Source organism: Pleurodeles waltl, chromosome 7 (genome assembly GCF_031143425.1).
Source record: "Pleurodeles waltl isolate 20211129_DDA chromosome 7, aPleWal1.hap1.20221129, whole genome shotgun sequence".
NCBI classification, from domain to species: Eukaryota; Metazoa; Chordata; class Amphibia; order Caudata; family Salamandridae; genus Pleurodeles; species Pleurodeles waltl.
In genome coordinates, this window is record NC_090446.1 from 1,191,071,593 (window position 1) to 1,191,094,039 (window position 22,447).

The following is a 22,447-nucleotide window of genomic DNA, read 5'->3' on the forward strand; positions in this document are numbered from 1 at the left end:
GTGAGAGATGTTTTGGGTACCACCCATCCTGTTTCTGGGTATAAGACCAGAATCTTCTGCCAGGGGTTGAGTTATTCTGGTTGTTTAGTTACAACAGGACCAACAGGCTTTTCTTTTGGTGCTGTGTGAACTTGTGCTGTTTTCAGTGCAGAGACTGTCTTAGACGTCGAAGCCTTTGTGGCCGAAGACATTTTAGATGTCACTACGGTTTTCAGCACCAATGTCAGCTTAGGGTGTGAAGGTGTTTTCGGCGCAGAGAGCGTTTGCGACTCAGCGGGATGGACTTGCAAGGTTCTCTGGGCTTTTCTAGTCCAGATTTCAGCTCCAAAGGCTTTTCCTGAGTGGCTGCTTGTTTTTTCGACTCCAGCTATGAAATTGGCTTGGACTTTAAGAAATCAGTGCCTTCGTTTTCTCAGTGACCTTTAAGGGTTGCTTAGGCAGAGGGAGAACCGCTTGCTGCTTTGCCTTATGCCAGATACCTCCACGGCCTGAGGTCAGTGGGGTTCTGTGAGCCTCTGTTTCTACCATTTGTTTGTCTCTGGAAGGCTTTCGCCACAGTACTCATGTGCCCAGTCAAAGCAATCTCTTGGGCCACAAGTTTGTGTTCAGAGTTGGATCCTTTTCGACTGCTGGCGAGAAGAATGGGGATATCTAGCAGAGCGCCTTCGGCCTCCGCCTCTTCATTTGTGTCACCCTCAGCATTGCGGCTGATTTCTCTATCTGGTTGCTTAGTGCATCCAAAGATATTGGGTGTGTCTTCCATTTAGTGTGCCTGCATCTCGCTAAGGGCCCAGTGCTGCTCTTTGTTGTTGAAGTGTCTTTTTCGATTGAAAAGCCAGGCACGCTTCACACCACGTTTTGGAGCCAGGTAGTGGCTGCAGACTGGATGGTGATCTTACCTGGAGTATTTTGTGAGGCACTTGGGGTGAAAGCTGAAAACAGGCTTTTCCATCACTCCACGTGCATCGAGTGAAAAAAGATGGTGGTCGTAGAAGGGCAAGTCAAGCTATGCCCAAGCCTTGGGGGCGGGGGTGCAGAAAAAACCTTCAAAAATGAGTATGTTATCATTTTCTTGACAGTCTCCATGAAAGGTGAGGTGTTGGTCACCGAAAGGCTGGTGAAACCACATCAAAGCTTTGATCCCAGAGCTCAGATGTAGGCATCCAAACGAGATGACGGAGAGCCAATGACCATGTTCAACATAGAGTATAGGAAGAGTCACTATGCATAGTGACTCAAAAGACTTTTTGATCAAAAACAACTTGCAACATCCGAGCCCAACACTAGATGGCAGAAGTACGCTAAGCTTGTGTGTCTACAGCCCATACCTGCGACGAATAAGTATTTCGGTAAATGAGCGCAGAAGAAGAATTCAACGCAGCCCAAAAAGAAGAATGATTAAGTGGCTATGCTTCAAGGGAGGGACAAACTAGAACAGGAAGGCAAGCCATCAAATAAGAAACAAGGAAATTAAAGTGACAGTTAAGCCAGCCAATAGTAGGGCTCTTAGCCCACCTTACGTTTTGGTTCTACTAGAGGCTTTCGTCGACAGAAAACTAAAAGCTGTCTGGTAGGCAAGACCTAAAAACAGAAAGAGCATCAGTTTGCATAGCTTCTAAGACAATGAACCTTAGCTCAAGGTAGGAGCTGTATGATAGACCGTTCTCTGGGTGGGAAACAAGCTACTAAAACTCTGAAAGTGGTGTTCATCAGTTGCAGTTATGGGACCTGCTTAAGAAGCTGTACTAGCTCCAGGTGGGCTATGTGGAGTAGTGTTTACGCTCCATGTCTATACGGGAGAGTACCTTCCATAGAAAAGAAAATCTATGCTTTAGGGAAGGAGAGCATGTTCAAAATAAACCACTTCATTTACACCAGGATTTGGGGGATCCACCTTCTCAAGCAATTATACAATCAATCAATCCAATTATATGGGACAGTACCACAAGTGACAATGTGTGAACGTGAACCAGCATTGTAGCAAGGAACTTCCAAGACAAAATCCCACAAGAACAGAGGATTGGAAGCAACACAACAGAGGGAATCAAATATCTGTCCTTCTCCTTCAGTCTTACCTATGGAAGCAGTGCCACGTTTCTGAACTGCAGCAAGTGAAAATTGTACGACGGAGCAAAATACTTTACTAAGATGCACAGATAAGAAAAGCAATAGATCATAGCATAATAGAGGTCAACTCAAGTTCCCATAAAAATGAAAGGGTTTGGTGTGCTGAGACTCACTGGGTGGTGTGCTGCTTTGCTCTGGTGCGCCAATTATGCAGGAGTATTTGACTCTTGTACAAACAACTTTAACACTTTTCTACTAAGACATCCAAGACAAACAGGAATGGAAAAAAGAGGTTCTAATATGTGTAACAACTTTTCTGTGAAGTTAAAAAAAAGGTTCTAAATATGAAACTGGAAACTGAAATCAAAACCACAGATTGGCAAGAACTTGACAGGTCACTTCAAGCAATAAGCCTAGATGTTCTCTGCCACCTACAGAACACACTAAAAAAAATCCCTGAGCAATATATTCAAGAAATGGGCAGAAGAGAAGGTGTTGAAAAGATTAAAGGGAAAGCCATACGGATATAATGTGTAGCAAACAGCTGATATATTACGATCAATTGTTATCAATACGTGCCACTTACATAGAATTTCCTCGTGAGTGAATCCCATAATGTGCATAGCTTCCATGGTTTCCTGAAAATTATCCTTGTCCTGCTGTCCGGGAATGGGGAGGTTTCCATTTGACACAAATTTGTAACTGTTAAATCCTTCCAGTAGCAAATCAGCTGTATTAAAAGTAAAAAAAAAAAATACATACAATAACCTGAGTTTTGCAATCAGCAAAAGCAACTGCTTTCATATATTTGAGCACAGCTCCCATAGTTTGGCTTTACTGGATTTATAGCACACTAACTGGAGAAAACATAGGGTCTGCAAACACATTTCATTTCCATAGGAGTTTTGACCCCTATTCACTTACTTGTTTTGTCCCAGCGCTTCTGAAATTTACTGATGCCTTCATCTTGCTCTTGGGTTGTCTGCCCTACTTGCCAATGTGCCTATGTCTAACATTAACTATTTTTGTGATATTCCCACACCTACTCTTAAACTATTACTCTTCTGGCTAATGGATCCGCAGCCACTTTCTGAATACCTATTTTTCCTATGTGCTCTACTCGTCCTTCTGCAAACAGTGACAGTGAAATACTGTAGGACTAAATACTAACTGCACCTAATTGAGCCAAGATCAGACTCCTGCAAGAAACTCACTCCTTGAAATCACCCTTCAACCTCAAAAACCATTTCACCAACTTCACTTCAGAAGCAATCAATGAACATTATAGTCCTGATAACTTTAAAGGTAGGCATAAACAAATGCAAATGTTGCAACAATATTAGTTAAACGCTGAAACGTTACATGAAAAATTAAATCACAAAAGTAGGTCATGGAAAAAATATTTTAAGAAAAAAATATTCAATATAACTACAAGGTCGCATTAAGGACAGCATTTAGGCTAATAATGTAGCACTTTGCAGATAATATTTTTACACCTTAAGTCAAAGATACGACCAGTTGTAGCATCACTGGAAGAAGTGCCACATACCAGATTCATGTCACCCACACCTCAAACTCAACCCACATCTCAAACTTTTTGTAACCTGCACGTCAATTAGGACGTGAAGCATTAATTTGTGCCTAATGTCCATACCAGTGCTTTCATAACATGAAATACTTGCTCTTTACCTCATCCCTTCAAATATTCATAGGCAATAGGCCCAGTTTTAGCAGGAGAAGTGTGGAAATGCTAGCCTGGTAGGAATTGTATGGATCCTCACAGATTCCAAAACTTTTTTTCACAGAAAAGTGAGGAAAATGAATGATTTTAGTCAAAGTTTGAGGTTGGCATAGCATCCTGTGTAAGAAAATATCAAGGTACCCTGAGAAGTCACACCACTCTGGACTTCCCTCGGTGTCTAGCATTCAGAAATGATTGGGTTTAGTTGGTACCAATAGCTATGGGGGAGAGTCTGGGCCCAAATACTACTACTGTCAGCATCATCATAATGGGTCATTGTCATAGTAAAAAATTGATGCCTCCACAATGTGTTTAGAGGCCTTTCATGTTGTAGGCAATGGAACAACCGATTAGTATAACCTACTTGTTTTACCAAATGAATTTCCTTAGATTTTGGCTTGCAAATAGAGTCAGTGTTCAAGAAAGAACATATTTTAGGTCATCAACTCTAAATTAGTAGAGGAATTGTAAATGAAACTTTCACCAAAAAGATATCATTGCTGGCAGTTCACAAGTATAAAGGTGGCCTCAAACTCCCTGAGGAAAATTACAGATAAATTACATTAAACAGTCTTTCACTGAACAGGCAGAAATAAATGTACAGACAAAAGGCTCAACAAATATGCACAAACGTACGCACAATTACATGTGACAGAAGACACAACTTACATTTAAGGTGTTCGCCTGATCCAGACAGGAGCTGATAGAAGATGTGGAAGGTGCGTTCATCCTTAGCTTGACGAATAGCGCGAGACTTTTCTAGCAGATCTGAAGTTCCAAGTCATGGATATCAAAACAGTTTAAGTAATAGGCTGCTGCTTAAAATACAGTGCAACGCACTACAAAGATTCTAGCAAGCGGGCAGACTGGACAAGGGCAAACAATCTTGAGTATGATTCTTGAAACGTTTGAAAAGAACATAAGAAATTAAATTAGAGGTTGATTTAACTTCAACAAGTTAAACAATATACACCAGAAAACGTTGGATTTATAACAGATCAACATCTGGGTTGAATAAAGCATTAGAAGCAGAGGTGTGAAATTTAATAAAATATCTACTTGTCCATGAGAAAGGTTGCTTCATAAATCTACTGAAACTGTAAAAAACCTTGTCCCTTTGGTAAAATGTGGCACAATTTATTGCTGCAAACTATTTATGTAAGAGCTCTGATAATGGATTCCGATTATGCCACGGCTAGTACTTTAGTAACATTTTCCTTACTTCGCTATCTTTCCACAGATCTACATCCTGAGGCTGGTGGAAGCAGTAAGCAATAGTTCCAGGGCTGAGATGCCCTTTTGAGTATGTGCAAACCTACTAACTTGCATGTTTTAAGGGTGTTCATTAGCTCTTCTCTAATTTTTTCCCATACTGACAAAGGTTGGAAATTTACTCCTGACAAGGGAAGAAGTAAAACTTCCTCCAGGGAAGCAAAAATTGGTTAGAGGGAAAGTAAATGCTCAACATATTTTTGCATGAGCAAATCTACACATGCATATTAGCTCATCAGAAAATACAGTTCACAAATAATTTCTAGGAGTACAATTTCCTAGTCTATTTCTGTAAATTTTTGTGAATTCATGAAGTATGTAAATCTGTACTAATGTAAAGACATACACCATGGGTGCACTTTTATACTTCCTTCAAGACATGAGCCCCTAACTAGGTCAGGCGCTAACCAAGACCTTTTGTTTTTATTAAAACTCTCTCTCTCTCTCTCTCTCTCTCTCTCTCACTCTCCCTATCCATATGTTGGCTGGTTTCACTTAGAGTAACAGCAATCTGCCCTTTCACAAGGCGCATATTGGCACACAAAGTATTTTTGTTCTGTGCCAGGAACTACTGTGGCAATGTGTGCTTTTTTTTTTTGCCAGTCTTTGTTACAATGGTGAGGGCCCGGCAGCTCCTACAACAATATAGTTTTACAAAAGCCACATCAAAACAAACCATGCACTGACAACACCACAAGACTGTCCATCAATGTCGGACCTATTGGCTTTGCCAATGCCTGTTTATTTATAACCTGGTTAAAACTGGTTACAGTGATTTTCCATTATGAATTTACTTGGAAATACGATTATGCATCAACACATTTTACTGACTGATGCTTCAAAGAAATGGTACCTAGAATTTCACAGTAATTTAGCAAAACATGAACATTATATTTTGAAAGCAAATAATCATGATTATGTAATTATGTACATCTAATCAGAGCATTCTGGAGGCATTATAGGTAGGCTCGTATTGTTAACCTTTGCAAACGTGTACACACTTTCTTTTTTTTTTTTTGCAGGTGACACTGTCAGTAGTGCAATTTGAGCTTACAACATTTATTTAGAGCACTCGCCCTAATAATAAAGACTTTGAATTAATGACCCATGATTGCAAGTTCTGAAAGCATTAACATATGGACACAAATAGAACCTCAACTGTAGACAATTCCCTTCCCTTCTCCATAATGTGGTACTGTAAACTGGCAGCTAAAGGGTTTGTGCTGCAGTGGGGTTGTACCTATTTCTCCCAAGGACACAATAAACATGAAAACGTTCTCTCTTTTGTTTATTACTTTATTCTGTTCATAGATACAGAACCATAAAAGCACATACATACAACAAGCATTGGCATAACCAATGGATCTCACTTTTGGGACCTTATACGTATTTAGCCATGCAGTACATTACATTGGCAGATGGAACACACCATAGCTGACATTGTGCAACCACTGGTGTCCACCTAGAAGGGTCACCCAAACATATCAAGATTGTTCAAACAGTTGTAGTGTAATAAGGATGTTACGCTGGCATGAATTGTGGTCATAATTGCAATAAGGACAGATCAATAAAACATATACAATCATCATATAAACGCAATAAAAACCTTTATCAGAAATAAGCTTTGTGTTTGTACATTCCATCACAGACTTGGCATTAGAGTGTAATGCTTTAAACAGTCCCTAGGCGACACCACAATAAAAAAAGCATTAATACGAAAAACAGTCACATAACCATATAGTCTGCCCCTAGAGAGCATAACCACATGAAAACAGAATGACAGAATGTAATGCAGTTTAACCATATATTTAGCCCCTAGAGGGAATAATGCATTACACATTTTCAAGCCAAGCAGGCCTACTAGAATAATATTACAAAGAAAGCCCTTAAAACACAAACTACTCCCAGCTGTAAAATAAAAGTTCTAGACATGAGAGAACTTAAAAAGGCACTGAATGGTGGGAGGTGTTATTCTGGGGTCCTCCATAACCTCGTGTGGGGACCTAGCTGTGACCTAGACAGAAAGAGCACATCAGGCTGAACATTTTGATGGCGGTTCAATTGTCCTATGGTCACCACACAGTGAGTTATGGGCAAAGATTATTTGTAAAAGGAATGCCCTGCAAAGCATTATGGGGGTAATATTGTAGTATCTTGACTGTAATGCTCAGAACAGCCCCTTCAAAACACCACAATAAAAACATCATTTGGAAGAAGCACAGTCATGTAGCCACAGTCAGCCCCTAGATGGCATAACCACACGAAAACACAATGGCAAAAAGTAATGGTTTAACCATATTTTTAGCCCCTAGCGGACATAGTGCCTTACACATTGTCAGGCTTAGCAGACCACCTGTAATAATATTACCAACAAGGCCCTTAAAAACGCAAACTACTCCCACCTGTAAAACAAAAGTTCCAGCCATGGAGAGAGCTTAAAAAGACACTGAATGGTGGGAGAGGTTTTTTTGGGTGAAGCAGACAGGCAAAAGAAAAAAGTAGTACGCCACAATACGATATATGGCCGATCATGCAATAATCCATATAACAGGGTCAGTCTCCGAGGCAGTAACAAAACAGCATCAAGGCAGGACAAATGTAAAGAATTTACCTACAAAATCAAGAGAATTTTGAAAGGTAGGCCAAGGACCAAATTAAACTGATGAGCGTGAGATAGGCTTGGTTAAAGCCCACAGCGTAGATTACAGCATGTTGAGAGAGCAGTGCATACAAATGTCTAGGATCGACCTAAAAAAACATTTAAAAATGTAATAAAGCAAAGAAATGTTACAAATCACAAAATAACATCCAAAGGCTTCTTGCTACAATTGGGTCGAAGCCTAAAAGCCAAAATTATCGAACAAAGTGCAGAGAGCAAACAAGATAATAAAAACATGCATCATGTTGACAAGAACAACTCAACTAACACCAAGTTTAAAATCGAGACGGCTGCAGTGAGAGAGATTGCCTACGCTGGAGGGCACACTTCAAGAAGGTGGCCACACCTAGACATACTTCTACAGAGAGAAGCCTTTGGAGAAATAAGAGGGCCACAGCGTACTTGTTAATCAAGGCACCTTTAAGGAGTAGAATTAAAAACCTTTCGATAAAACTACAATGAGATCAACAGAAAAATACGAAATGTGACAGGGTTTGCAAAGAGTGTTTGTCACAAGGGCATACCAGGATAAAATTCTGATTACAGAGGCCCAGCGGGAACAAAAGCTGACTCCTAATCAGTGCCAGTCTGAATCTAGTCAATAGGGTCCTGTCCTGTGATTTTGGAATCCACTTCTGATATGGCTCCAGCCCGACATGGTTTGGGATGACAGATACTCGCTATTGGCTGGTTTCTTTAGCTCCAGTTCTCTTTCCAACCATTTAAGGTGCCCGATTCTGGCATTAAGCCAGATTTTATCACTGCATGAAATGTTAGCAGGCTGAAAAAATATATCTGGTCTGCCTAACTTGATACAGGTGTCCATGATATGAAAACCATGGAACACAAAGGCTCCTTTCACACTACAGACAGTTCAAAATAATCCTCTCATTCAGGCAGGCTTCAGGCTTTTTCCAAACTGAACATCAAAACATCAATGGAGCCATACTAATTTTGTCAGATACATAGGGTATACCAAGTTCCTCATGTACAATGTACGTAGACAATCCTGGCGAAACGCAAATGATTCGTCTGCATACTCTGTTCTCCTCTCCCTGCAGGAACCTGGTTCCCTCCTAGCCCCACCAGCCAGCTCCATATGTTATAACTGGTAGACACTTTTGTTCATAAATCTCCACAATGGGTGCAATAGGCTTATTGCCAAGTTCAGAGGCAAGAACATAAAGGGAACCATTTGAGTTGCAAAACTTAAGTGTCCTCTGTTTCTAACAAACAGAGGCCCCAAGTCCCCTGGGAGTCAACTGTTACCCCCAGGTATGAAAAATAATGCATTCTGGAATGAGGACCTACTGCAACGCTAGAGTCTGCAGCTTCATATTTTTGGGGCAACAAGCCATAACAAAAGACAGAGTTAGTAGGCATGTCTAGGTTCTTCATAAAACTTTACAAAAATATCTAAAAGTTGGTGAAGACTATTGGGTGTTCTGGACAATAGAACAGCACTGTCTGCAAAAAGGAGGACAAGGACGCTCTGTCCACCCGCAACTGGTTTGTTCTTTCCCATAATAACCAGGTTAGAATCCGGGTCATATATAAGGAATAAAATTGGTGCTAAAACACATCCTTACACCTCGGCCCAGGTCAAATCTCACTACATTCACTGTTAGGCCCATATCTAACAGTAGCATTTAAGTCTGAATGAAGAATTCTTTAAAATGACACCATGCCATGATCCAGTCCCTTAGCTTCAGCATCTCCCAGAGTTTGGACCAGACCATGTTATTGAAAGCACTGGCCAGGATCATAAAAGCAAGCTAGACGTGGCCTTTTTTCCCAAAGGTATATTTACTAATTAGCAGGTGTAAGTGACGACAATGCTCTGGGTTGCCCAGGGCAGTCCTGAAACCATACTGGACATAAGAAAAAATGTGCTTCTCAGTAGACCAAAACATGATTCTTTAGGAAAATCGGGCTATAACAACTAGGGGAGGCCCTTTGCCTTTTTTGAATATAGGCACAATAGTAACTGAACGCTGAGACTACGGAATGTTTTTTTTTGCCAGCAACATTAGCAAAGCAGGTGACAATAGGCGTCCAAAGATCGCCCTCCAGGTCCCTAAATTGCCTGTCAAACCAAGAATGATTAGGGTTCTTGTTACAAACAGGTGGTTTCAGTAGACAGGATCTAATGGCCTGACCTAAGAGAACGAAAGTATCTACACTATAAACAGGATTGCAAGTAGATATGAGACATTCGAAATGCAGGATGAAATGATCAATGCAGAGCCAACGCTGAATATCATTCAGGTTTGTAGACCTCCAAACAAGCCTCAGCCCCTCATTTCTCTGAAGTATATTGGAACCTTACACAGCAACAACCCAAGGACATCGCACCAAGCATGCAAATGTTAAAAAAAAAAAAAAAAAAAAAAAGGGGGTTATCATTAAAAGGGGTGGGCATGACCACCCCATCATTAATATAATCTGACAAGCTCAGACTAGCATATAAAGTCGATAATAGATAGACCGGCCCCTCCAACAATAGTGGGGATCATAAGACTCCATTGTGCAGCCCATTCAAATGTGTTACAGAGGTCATGGTCGAGCGAATAGGGAAGCAGCATCAGGCCTCTGTGTTCTCTTGGGCCAGTAGAAGTCACTAAGGGTTGATAATTAAAAGACTGTGAACCTCTGTCACCTGGTCCTGCAGCCTCATGAACAAATCTGGCATTAAAATCCCATGCCTTTGTAGAAAAGGATTATGTTACTTAGCCTGTAAGTATCTGTTCGTGGCATGAAGTGCTGTAGATTCAAATGCTCTGCATATTTCTGCCATCTAGTGTTGGGTCCGGATGTGTGCAAGTTGTTTTTCTTTGAAGAAGCTGTTGGAATCACAAGGCAGTGTGACTCCTCCTCTCGTTGATAGTGTGCATGGGCATCAACTCCTTTGTTAGATTGTTTTCTAGCAGTCAGGTGAGAATGGAATGTGTGTAGGTGTCTAGTAAAGATGTCCATGCAAATAAAGTGTAATAAAGTTCTACAATGGCCACGGTTGCCCGAGGAGGAGGGCAGGCGCATGTGAATCTACAGCACTACATGCCACAAACAGATGCTTATAGAGTAAGTAACATAATCCGTTCTGTGGCATGTGTGGCTGTAGAAACACATGCTCTACATAGACTGTAAAGCAGTGCCCTCCAGAAAAGTGGTGGCTAACCCGTGGGGGTTGCAGTTGTTGAAAAAAAAAACGAGTACAAAATACTGCCTGTCCAACTTTTGCCTGTTGTCTTGCTAGTACATCGACACAATAGTGTATCGTGAAAGTGTGTGGATTCGACCAAGTGGCTGCTTTAAAAAATTCAGCAATTGGTATATCACCCAAAAAATGCCATAGATACACCTACTTTACAAGTTGAGTGTGCCCTAGGAGTTATGGGTACAGTTTTGTTTAGCTTTAGCATAACAGGTTTGGATACATTTAATTGTCCATCTTGAGATACCTGCTTTAGATATAGCCTTCTTGTGTGTGGAGTTCAGAAAGCAACAAAGTTGTTTGGTTTTGCAAAACTCTTTAGTTCTGTCAATATAATACATTAATGCCTTTTTAACATCTAAAGTGTGTAGAGCTCTTTCTGCAACTGATTCAGGTTATTGGAAGAAAAACACTTATTCAACCAATTGATTTAGGTAAACAGTAGAGACAACCTTAGGAAGAAATTTAGGATGTGTACCTAGAACTACCCTATCTTTATGTATTGGGAACAAAGGTTCCTCTAAGGTTAATTCCTGAAGCTCAATCATATGTCTTAGTGAACTGACTGCTACTAAAAATGCTACCTTCCATGAAAGGAACTGAATTGGACAGTTATGTAATAGTCCAAAAGTTGGTCCCATTAGTCTAGTAAGTACAATATAAGTGTTCCATGTTGGTCCTGGAGGCACTCTAGGTGGAATTATTATTTTAAGGCCTTCCATAAATGCCTCAATCACAGGTATCTTGAACAGTGGTAAATGTTGTCTATTTTGTAGATATGCAGCTACTGCTGCAAAGTGCGGTCATGTTAATGTGTACGCTAACTCACAAGTGTGCAATGAAGCAAATAGCAAACAATATTTTGAATAGCTGCATTGAAGATGTCAATTTGTTTTTCACAATAGAAAACAAATCTTTTCCATTTGGCAGCATGGCATGCTCTCGTTGTAGGCTTAAGTGCTTCTTTAAGAATCTTCATACTTTCTATAGGCACGTTTAAATATATAAACTCGGACTTCGGGAGCCAAATCGCAAGATTGAGATCTTTGGGACTTGGGTGCCTGAATTTCCCTATGGTTCTGACGGACAACGTCCGGGTGCAGGGGGAGCTTCTTGGGGAAACTGACAGTTCCAACACCCAGTAATATGTTGTTATGTTTTGCCATTTTGGGAAAAACTGTTGTACATGTCCCAACAGGTGTTGAATGATTGGGAGAAACGAGAAGAGAGTCATTGTTTTGATGTGAGGGGGGGGGATTAGAATGCTCTAGTTATAGGCTTACTTGCTTTTTTAAGAATCTTCATGCTTTCTGTAGGCAGGTTTAAATATCCAAACTCTATGACTTCAGGAGCCAAATTGCAAGATTGAGATCTTTGGGACTTGGGTGCCCGATTTCCCAATGGTTCTGACAGAATGTCTGGGTGTAGGGGGAGCTTCTAGTGGGAACTACTGACAGTTCCAACACCCAGTGATCTGTTCTTATGTTTTGCCATTTTGTGAAAAACTGTTGTAAATGTCCCCCAACAGGTTTTGAATGATCGGGGGAATGAGAAGACAGTCACTGTTTTGATGTGAGGGGGAGAGTGAGTGGAGGCGCCTTCCCTTACCCCTTTGAATTGTTGCCCCTATATGTGCCTCTATAGAATCCTCTTGAAGGGGAGGTTGGATGGTGCTGCATAGAAGAGGTAAATGGGTCTGACATGGATTGTTTATTGCCCTGCTTATATGTAGGTGTTCGAAAGGAACAGTGATTAGTGGGCGTTTGAAGTGCCCTCACAGATTTGGCTACCTCTGTCTTTTTTAATCTTTTCCAGAGTTTGATCTACTTCAGAGCCAAATGAAAATGTCACTTACCCAGTGTACATCTGTTCGTGGCATCAGTCGCTGAGATTCACATGGTATGCATGAGCTCGCCATCTGGTGTTGGGTCGGAGTGTTACAAGTTGTTTTTCTTCGAAGAAGTGTTTTCGAGTCACGGGACCGAGTGACTCCACCTTCTGTGCTCATTGCGCATGGGCGTCGACTCCATCTTCGATTGTTTTCCCCGCAGAGGGTGAGGTAGGAGTTGTACTATAGTAATAGTGCCCGCGCAATGAAAAATGTAAGTATGTACCTATTAAAGGATTAAGTAATATATATACAAATGTACAAAATTGAAGGTAACTTCTGAACTGCTACAGGCTTCCGGGGAGGTGGGTGGGTCCATGTGAATCTCAGCGACTGATGCCACGAACAGATGTACACTGGGTAAGTGACATTTTCAGTTCGATGGCATCTGTCGCTGTAGATACACATGGTATGCATAGACTAGTAAGCAGTTAGTTCCCCATAAGCGGTGGTTTAGCCTGTAGGAGTAGAAGTTGTCTGAAATAGAGTTCTTAATACAGCTTGACCTACTGTAGCTTGTTGTGCGGATAGCACATCTATACAGTAGTGTTTGGTGAATGTGTGAGGCGTAGACCAAGTGGCTGCCTTACATATTTCTTGCATTGGGATGTTTCCTAAAAAGGCCATTGAAGCACCTTTTTTCCTTGTTGAATGTGCCCTGGGAGTAATGGGCAGTTGTCTTTTTGCTTTAAGGTAGCAGATTTGGATGCATTTAACTATCCATCTGGCTATACCTTGTTTTGATATTGGGTTACCTGCATGAGGTTTTTGGAATGCAATAAATAGCTGTTTAGTTTTTCTGATGTTCTTCGTTCTGTCAATGTAGTACATTAATGCTCTTTTGACATCTAATGTATGTAGTGCTCTTTCAGCCACAGAATCTGGCTGTGGGAAGAATACTGGTAATTCTACCGTTTGATTTAGATGGAATGGAGAAATAACTTTTGGTAAAAATTTTGGATTAGGTCGTAGGACGACCTTATTTTTATGTATTTGTATAAAAGGCTCTTGTGTTGTGAACGCTTGAATTTCACTTACTCTTCTTAGAGATGTAATGGCGATGAGAAAGGCAACTTTCCAGGTGAGGAATTGTATTCCGCAAGAGTGCATGGGTTCGAAGGGTGGGCCCATGAGTCTTGTTAGAACCACGTTTAGGTTCCATGAAGGAACAGGTGGTGTTCTTGGTGGTATAATTCTTTTAAGCCCTTCTATGAATGCTTTGATAACTGGTATCCTATACAAGGAAGTTGAATATGTAGTTTGCAGGTATGCAGATATTGCTGCAAGGTGTATTTTAATAGAAGAGAAGGCTAGCTTTGCTTTTTGTAAATTGAGCAAGTAATTTACTATATGTTTTGGAGTTGCCTCTAGTGGTTGTATCTGATTATGATGGCAGTACCAAACAAATCTTTTCCACTTACTTGCGTAGCAGTGTCTAGTGGATGGCCTTCTGGCCTGCTTTATGACTTCCATACACTCTTGGCTAAGTTGTAAGTGTCCGAATTCTAGGATTTCAGGAGCCAGATTGCTAGATTCAGCGATGCTGGGTCCGGGTGTCTGATCTGTTGGTTGTGTTGCGTTAACAGATCTGGTTTGTTGGGCAGTTTGATGTGTGGTACTACAGACAGATCTAGCAGTGTTGTGTACCAGGGTTGTCTTGCCCACGTTGGTGCTATTAAAATGAGTTTGAGTTTGTTTTGACTCAATTTGTTTACTAGGTAAGGAAGGAGAGGGAGAGGAGGAAAAGCGTAAGCAAATATTCCTGACCAGTTCATCCATAGGGCATTGCCTTGGGATTGCTTGTGTGGGTATCTGGACGCGAAGTTTTGGCATTTTGCGTTCTCTTTTGTTGCAAATAAGTCTATTTGTGGTGTTCCCCAGAGTGTGAAGTAGGTGTTCAGAATTTGTGGGTGGATTTCCCATTCGTGGACTTGCTGGTGATCTCGAGAGAGATTGTCTGCCAGCTGATTCTGGATCCCCGGAATAAACTGTGCTATTAGACCAATTTGATGGTGGATTGCCCACTTCCATATTTTTTGAGCTAACAAGCTTAACTGCGTTGAATGTGTTCCTCCTTGTTTGTTTAGATAATACATCGTTGTCATGTTGTCTGTTTTGACAAGGATGTATTTGTGGGTTATGATTGGTTGGAAAGCTTTTAGTGCTTGAAAAACTGCTAATAATTCTAGATGATTTATATGCAGTTTTGTTTGATGTATGTTCCATTGTCCTCTTATGTTGTGTTGATTGAGATGTGCTCCCCACCCTGTCATGGAAGCATCTGTTGTTATTACGTACTGTGGCACTGGGTCTTGGAAAGGCCGCCCTATGTTTAAATTTATACTGTTCCACCATAGAAGCGATAGGTAAGTTTGGCGGTCTAGCAACACCAGATCTAGAAGGTGACCCTGTGCTTGAGACCACTGTGAGGCTAGGCACTGTTGTAAGGGCCTCATGTGCAGTCTTGCGTTTGGGACAATGGCTATGCATGAGGACATCATGCCTAGGAGCTGTAGTATTGTTCTTGCTTGTATTGTTTTGTTTGGAGACATGTGTTGAATGACCCTGTTGAAATTGTGGATCCTTTGTGGAGTTGGCGTTGCTACTCCTTTTGTCGTGTCTATTATGGCTCCTAGATATTGCTGTACTTTGCTTGGCAGAATGTTTGATTTTGCAAAGTTGACGGTGAACCCTAAATTGTAGAGGGTTTGTATGACTTGATTTGTGTGGTTTGAGCATTGTGTGAGCGAACTGGTTTTGATTAGCCAGTCGTCTAGATACGGGAACACATGTATTTGCTGCCTTCTGATGTGTGCAGCGACTACTGCTAGGCACTTTGTGAATACTCTTGGAGCGGTTGTTAAACCAAAAGGCAATACTTTGAATTGGTAATGTATTCCTTTGAATACAAACCTTAGATATTTCCTGTGTGATTGATGGATTGGTATATGGAAATATGCGTCCTTGAGGTCTAGGGTTGTCATGTAGTCGTGTTTTCTGAGCAATGGTAACACTTCTTGTAGTGTGACCATGTGAAAGTGGTCTGATTTGATGAATGTGTTTACTACCCTGAGGTCTAGAATTGGTCTCAGTGTTTCGTCCTTTTTTGGTATCAAGAAGTACAGTGAATAAACTCCTGTGTTTATTTGTGTGCTTGGTACTAATTCTATTGCATTTTTTTGCAGTAGTGCTTGAACTTCTATCTCTAGAAGTTGTGAATGGTATTTTGATAAATTTTGTGATTTTGGTGGTATGTCTGGAGGGAATTGCATGAATTCTATGCAATAACCATGTTGGATAATTGCTAGGACCCATGTATCTGTAGTTATCTTGTCCCATGCTTCGTAATATTGATGTATCCTCCCCCCCACTGGTGTTGTGTGGGAGGGGTGAGTGACGTGTGAGTCACTGCTTGTTGGTAGTGGTTTTGGGGCTTTGAAATCTTCCTCTATTCCTAGGAAATTGCCCCCCTCTATACTGGCCCCGAAAACCTCCCCTGTACTGTCCCTGGTAGGTGGGCGGTGCGGACTGTGAGGTGCTAGCTTGTGTGGCCTGACCCCGAAACCCTCCTCTAAAAGGTGTTTTGCGGAAGGTGTTATAAGATCCTCTGCTCTGCGGGGAGTAGAGTGCGCCCATGGCCTTGGCAGTGTCAGTGTCCTTCTTGAGCTTTTCTATAGCTGTGTCGACCTCCGGACCGAACAGAAGTTTCTCGTTTACTGGCATGTTAAGCACTGCCTGCTGAATTTCTGGCTTGAATCCAGACGTTCTGAGCCATGCGTGCCTACGGATGGTAACCGACGTATTAATGGTTCTTGCGGCCGTGTCTGCTGCATCCATGGAGGAGCGTATTTGATTGTTGGAAATGTTTTGACCCTCCTCAACAACCTGTTTTGCTCTTTTTTGCAGATCTTTTGGGAGATGTTCAATGAGATGCTGCATCTCATCCCAGTGGGCTCTGTCGTATCGCGCTAGCAGCGCTTGTGAATTTGCGATGCGCCACTGGTTTGCTGCTTGGACAGCAACCCTCTTCCCGGCTGCATCGAACTTCCTACTTTCTTTATCTGGGGGAGGTGCATCCCCAGAAGTGTGTGAGTTTGCCCGTTTTCTGGCAGCCCCTACCACCACAGAGTCTGGTGGCAGCTGAGAGGTGATGAAGACAGGGTCCGTAGGAGGCGCCTTATACTTTTTGTCCACCCTAGGCGTCACTGCCCTACTTTTAACTGGCTCCTTGAAAATGTCCTTTGCATGGCGTAGCATGCCTGGGAGCATCGGCAGGCTTTGGTAGGAGCTGTGGGTTGAGGAGAGGGTGTTAAATAAAAAATCATCCTCTACTTGTTCCGAGTGTAGTTCCACATTATGGAATAGAGCTGCTCTAGCCACCACTTGTGAGTAGGCTGTGCTGTCTTCCGGTGGTGATGGCCTAGTTGGGTATGTGTCTGGGCTGTTATCAGACACTGGTGCGTCGTACAAGTCCCACGCATCCTGATCTTGGTCGTCGTGGCTCATGGCGGTGTGAGCTGGCGAATGTGACGGGGTGTAAGTTGGCGAAGCCGGAGTTACAGGTGGAGGCGAGGGAGGAGGTGTTACCTTTTGTGTTGTTTCTTGCTGAGGAGTAAACTGAAGCGTTCTCTTTCGTTTGACAGGTGGAAGGGTACTGATCTTCCCAGTCCCCTGCTGAATAAAGATACGCTTTTGCGTGTGATCCACGTCAGTGGATTGCAGTTCTTGTTCAAATCTATGTTTCTTCATTTGAGAAGACATAGAATGCTCTTCGGTATAGGAGCCAGAAACAGGGTCTGATGTTGCTTTTTTCGGCTCCGAAAGCCCTGTCGATTGTTTTTTCGGCTCCGAGGTAACCTTCCTCTTTTTCTGTGCCGAAAATTCTTGGCCTCTATGGTCTTCGGCGCCACTGTCTCGGCGTCGATCGGTGTCGACACCGAACTCTCGGTGTCGATGCTTCTGTTTAGCACTCTCTCGGTCCCGAGGAGGCTGCGTGCCGGTGTCTCGACCGAAGTCGGACGATCTCGACACTGAATGGGCCTTTTTCGGTGCCGATTGTTGGTCACCGAGAATTTGGGTGGAGCCATGGCCGGTTGGCAGTGGCGTCCCCTGGGCCTTCTTTCCTTTTTTAAGGTTTGATCTCGACGTCTTACTCACAGTTCTTGTAGAGTGTAGCTCGTCGGAGTCTGAATCCTGGATGGAAAAGGATTCCTCCTGTTCTTCTTCTGTCTCGAACTGTCGACGCTCTTTTGGCGTGGACGCCATCTGCAGTCTTCTCGCTCGACGGTCGCGCAGAGTTTTTCGGGACCGGAACGCCCGACAGGCCTCGCAGGATTCTTCACTGTGCTCGGGTGACAGGCACAGATTACAGACCGAGTGCAGGTCCGTATAAGGATATTTGTTGTGGCATTCGGGGCAGAATCGAAACGGGGTCCGATCCATCGGCGTTGTCCTCCACGCGGTCGGGCCGACTAGGCCCCGACGGGGTGCCGAAATCTACCCCGAAGGGCACCGAAGCGCTTCGATGTTCAACGCGTCGTCGTATGTGTCTATCTGTAACCGGATCGCAACGATACCGTCGAAAATCTTCCGTCTTCAGCTATCTTTCCGTTCCGAAACTCGGAGCGACATGAACACGTCCGAACCCGATGGCGGAAAGAAAACAATCGAAGATGGAGTCGACGCCCATGCGCAATGAGCACAGAAGGTGGAGTCACTCGGTCCCGTGACTCGAAAACACTTCTTCGAAGAAAAACAACTTGTAACACTCCGACCCAACACCAGATGGCGAGCTCATGCATACCATGTGTATCTACAGCGACAGATGCCATCGAACAAGGTGTTGTTTATCAAAAGGGGCATTTAACAATGGTTGTTGCACCTCGAAATCCATTCGCAGTGTGGGGAGGGTGGGTGCGTCTGTAAGGAATCTGCAGTTAGATATAGTCTCTACCAGATAAGGCATTATAAGTAACTTGTCCATCTAATAGAGACTTCTAGCTGCACATTCCTTAACTTTGAATAGATACCCAAGCATTAACATTCCCGGATGTGGTTATGCGAAACATATCAAACAAGAAAGTCAAGTAGAAGTGAACGGGCAAAGTGCCCATACCTACGGACCTTACTGTCCACGCACTGGTGTTGGGTAAACGTGTGCAGAGATGCCCGCACTGCTGCCTGACAGATGTCTAGGACCAGAACTGTGTGTGCTAATGCAGTGGTCGTAGATTTTGTTCTAGTAGAATGAGCACTCAAACCCTTGGGGGGGTTCTTTTTTGGAAAGTGGTTAGTAGGTCTTAATGCAGAGTGCGAACAATCTGGAGATGGTACTCTTCTGCACTGCCCGACCTTTCCTTGCACCCACATACCCTTCAAAGAGTTGGTCATCCACCCGGAACAAACTCTTTTGTACTATGAAAGTAGAACGGCAAAGCTCTTTTTGGGTCCAGGCAGTGGAGTCTCTTTCTTTTTTTTTTTTTTTTTTTTTTAATGTTGTTGGGTGCGTACAAAGTAGGCAAGGTGATGGATTGGCCTACATGAAAAGGCGTGACCCCTTTTGGCAGAAAAAAGCTCCTAGTTCAAAGCACCACTTTGTCAGGATAGATAGAGAGGTTGGGTGGCTTAGGTGATAAGGCCTGCAGCTCACTCACTCTGGGGCAGATGTAAGGTTGGTTTCAATGTGAGATGCCTGAGAGTGCAGCTGTGGAGGAGCTCAAAAGGAGTGCACATCAAAAAGGTTAGGACAAAATTCAGATCCCATTGGGGGATAATGAATGGGGAATGAGGAAAGAGGCGAGTAAGACCTTTGAGGAACCAGAAGGGTTGGTCAGGCAACAGCAAGAAAGCAGAAATGGCAGACAAATATCCCTTAAGAGAGCCCAGAGCAGAGCCCTGCTGGACAAGGAAAAGAATGAGCAGTAGAACCTCAGAGAGAGGAGCAGACAGGGGATCCCACAACTGTTTTGGTGGAGGGACACCTGACAGCAAAGTTGACATTACAGTCTTCAGGAGGAAGGTCAAAAGCTGTCAACTGCCACCGCTCAATCTCCACACAAGAAGGTGGAGAGTTGACAGATTTGAGTGAAGAACCTTAACCTGTTGCTGCGACAGAAGATCCTCCCGAAAGGCAGCACGATCGAAGGACTGATGGACGAGGTCTTGACAAATGGTTCATGACCAAACCATGCCCTACTTGTTGCAGTGCCACAAGGCAGTGGTGTTGACAATGAGTACCAGCACCATCTTTCTCCTGATTTGGGGGGGTTGGGGGAGGTGGGAGAACGTGTGTTGATATGGAGTCACGCTTCCGCCAGAGACCAGATTCCTCTGATAGCCACCTCTTCCAAATGGCCGCCCCATCCCAGGAGTGATGCCTCTGTCACTATTGTCATATCTGGTTGGGGAAGGGAGAGGGATCTGTCCCTGGTCCAATCGTCAGTCTGTTACCCATAACTGCAGATCTTTTGCAGTCCCATCTGAGATCTAGACCATTTCAGAGAGACGGCCCTGATGCAGCACCCACTGGAACTTCAGATCCCACTGCAGAGCCCGTATATGCCATCTGGCATGCATCACCAGCAGGATGCAGGAGGCCATAAGGCCCAGCAGCCACAGAGTAATTCCCATATAAATTCAAGATAGAGGCTGAAATATCCGTATCATAGCCTGAATATCCTGGACTCATCACTCTGAAGGGCAAGTCTGAAACTGCAGTGCGTCCAGAACAGCTCAGATTAAAGGAAGCGTCTGAGAGGGAGTCAGGTATGACTTTGGCACGTTTATAGTGAAACTCTGGGAATGCAGGAGGTCCACCACAGATTGGAAGTGGGAGACGACCGCCTGTGGTGAGCTCACCTGCAGAAGCCATTCGTCAGGATAGGGGAAGCTGACACCCGTGATCTCTGCAGATGAGCTGCAACCATCGCCATTACCTTGGTGAACACCAGTGAGGTGCTAATAAGGCCAAAGCAGAACATGTTGAACTGAAATTGCTTGTGGCCTATCGTGAACGGCAAGTAACATCGATGAGCAGGCAAGATGGTGATGTGAAAGTAAGTGTCTGCAAGTCCAACGCTACCATCCAGTCTCCTGGGTCCTAGGCAGAAAAGACCTGAGCCAACGTGAGGATCTTGAATTTTAACTTCTTGAGGATGACATTGAGGGCTTGTAGGTCTAAGAGAGGGCGAAGACCTCTGTCCTTTTTGGGGACCAGAAAGTAGCATGAATAGCAATCGCAGCCTATTGCTGGCACTGGAACATTCTCTATGTCTCCCTTTGCTAAGAGAGCTGCAACTTCCTCACCGAGAAGGGACAAATGATCCTCCGTCATCCAGTCTTAAGATGGTGGCAGGGATGGAGGAGTAGTCTCGAAAGGGAGGGAGTAGCCCCTTCTGACTATCTGTAAAACTCAGCTGTCTGAAGTGACAGAGTGCCGGCAAATCCAGCCACAACTGATCCTTGGTGGGGGAGATGAAGACTAAGAGGGTATAGAGGCTGCTGGACTGACCAGACCGCTGACCACTTGACCCACAAGGACATTAGGTCCTGCGTACTCGGCCATGCAGAATAAGGCCAGCCTGTGATGCACAATGGTTGCATGGGAATTGGCGCAGTTGGTAGCCCGTTCTGTAGCCACGAAAGATGCAAAAGGCAGACTCAGGATGACAAGTGGCCACCGTGAGGCCCAACAGCCTAGCCAGCATTACACGTCCGGAAGGCAGTAAGCAGCAGTTCGATAAACGCTCGGGGAAAGTCACACAGCTTGTGATAATGTAACAAGCAGAGTCGGATAAACAGGAGAGCTGGGATAACCGGGCAATGTAGGAACGCATTGTTTAAGGTACTTACCTCTCCGTTAGTCCTGAAGAAGGCCTATATGAAAAAGGGCCAAAACGCGTCAACTTGTTATTGTGAGAGGTTGCGAGGAAAACTGATTGAACCTATAAGGATTCTGGATACATCTCTGCTGAAACTGATGGAAATCAAAAAAGACTGGAGCTGTGACTAATTTGGCAACCATCTCCACCATGTGGATTTTTGTGATTACCAATGCATATAATCACATTGATCTGAATTATGGAGAGTTTTGAAGGACATTTTATATGTGTATATTTGTACATATGGTTATTTGTCTGTCGGTATATAGGTTAGTGTGAACTATTTTTTGGCTATCCTTTTTTGTTGGAAAAATAGAATGACATAATGAATTAAGGAATTAAACTATAATCCCAATGATTGATTCATAGTTTCATTGGATGAGAATGAACGTATGATTTTTTCCTACTATTTGACCAGTTTTATTTATACATTGCAAGAGCCTAGCCGTAGCACGAGAATCCTTGAATCTCTCGAGCACAGAGTGTGCCTTGTCTCTGAAGAGACAGGTGCCATCGAAGGGCAGGTCCATCATATAAGCTCGGACATTCCCCAAAAAGCCAGACATCCTCAGCCAGGCATGGAGCCTCAGGGCCACCGTCGTAGAAACTGCTTTACCTAAAGAGTCAATCATGTCCATTCCGCAACAGATCATGAACTTCTCTGCATCCCTCCCATCAGCAACAGCCTGAGGGAGTACAGCCCGGGCCTCTTCCAGGACTTGTGGTT

The 22,447-nt window shown here is 43.3% G+C and overlaps 1 protein-coding gene across 4 annotated transcripts in view; it reads right to left on the reverse strand.

Moving 5' to 3' along the window:
- Window positions 1-22,447, reverse strand: part of MYH10 (myosin heavy chain 10) — a 955,741-nt gene that overhangs the window by 683,218 nt on the left and 250,076 nt on the right. For all 4 annotated transcript variants that reach the window (XM_069200300.1, XM_069200299.1, XM_069200302.1 and 1 more), the window contains exons 10-11: window positions 4,478-4,576; window positions 2,654-2,797 (exon numbers count right to left, since the gene is read on the reverse strand). In XM_069200300.1, coding sequence (XP_069056401.1) covers window positions 2,654-2,797; window positions 4,478-4,576 — 243 coding nt within the window. The remainder of the gene's footprint in view (window positions 1-2,653; window positions 2,798-4,477; window positions 4,577-22,447) is intronic.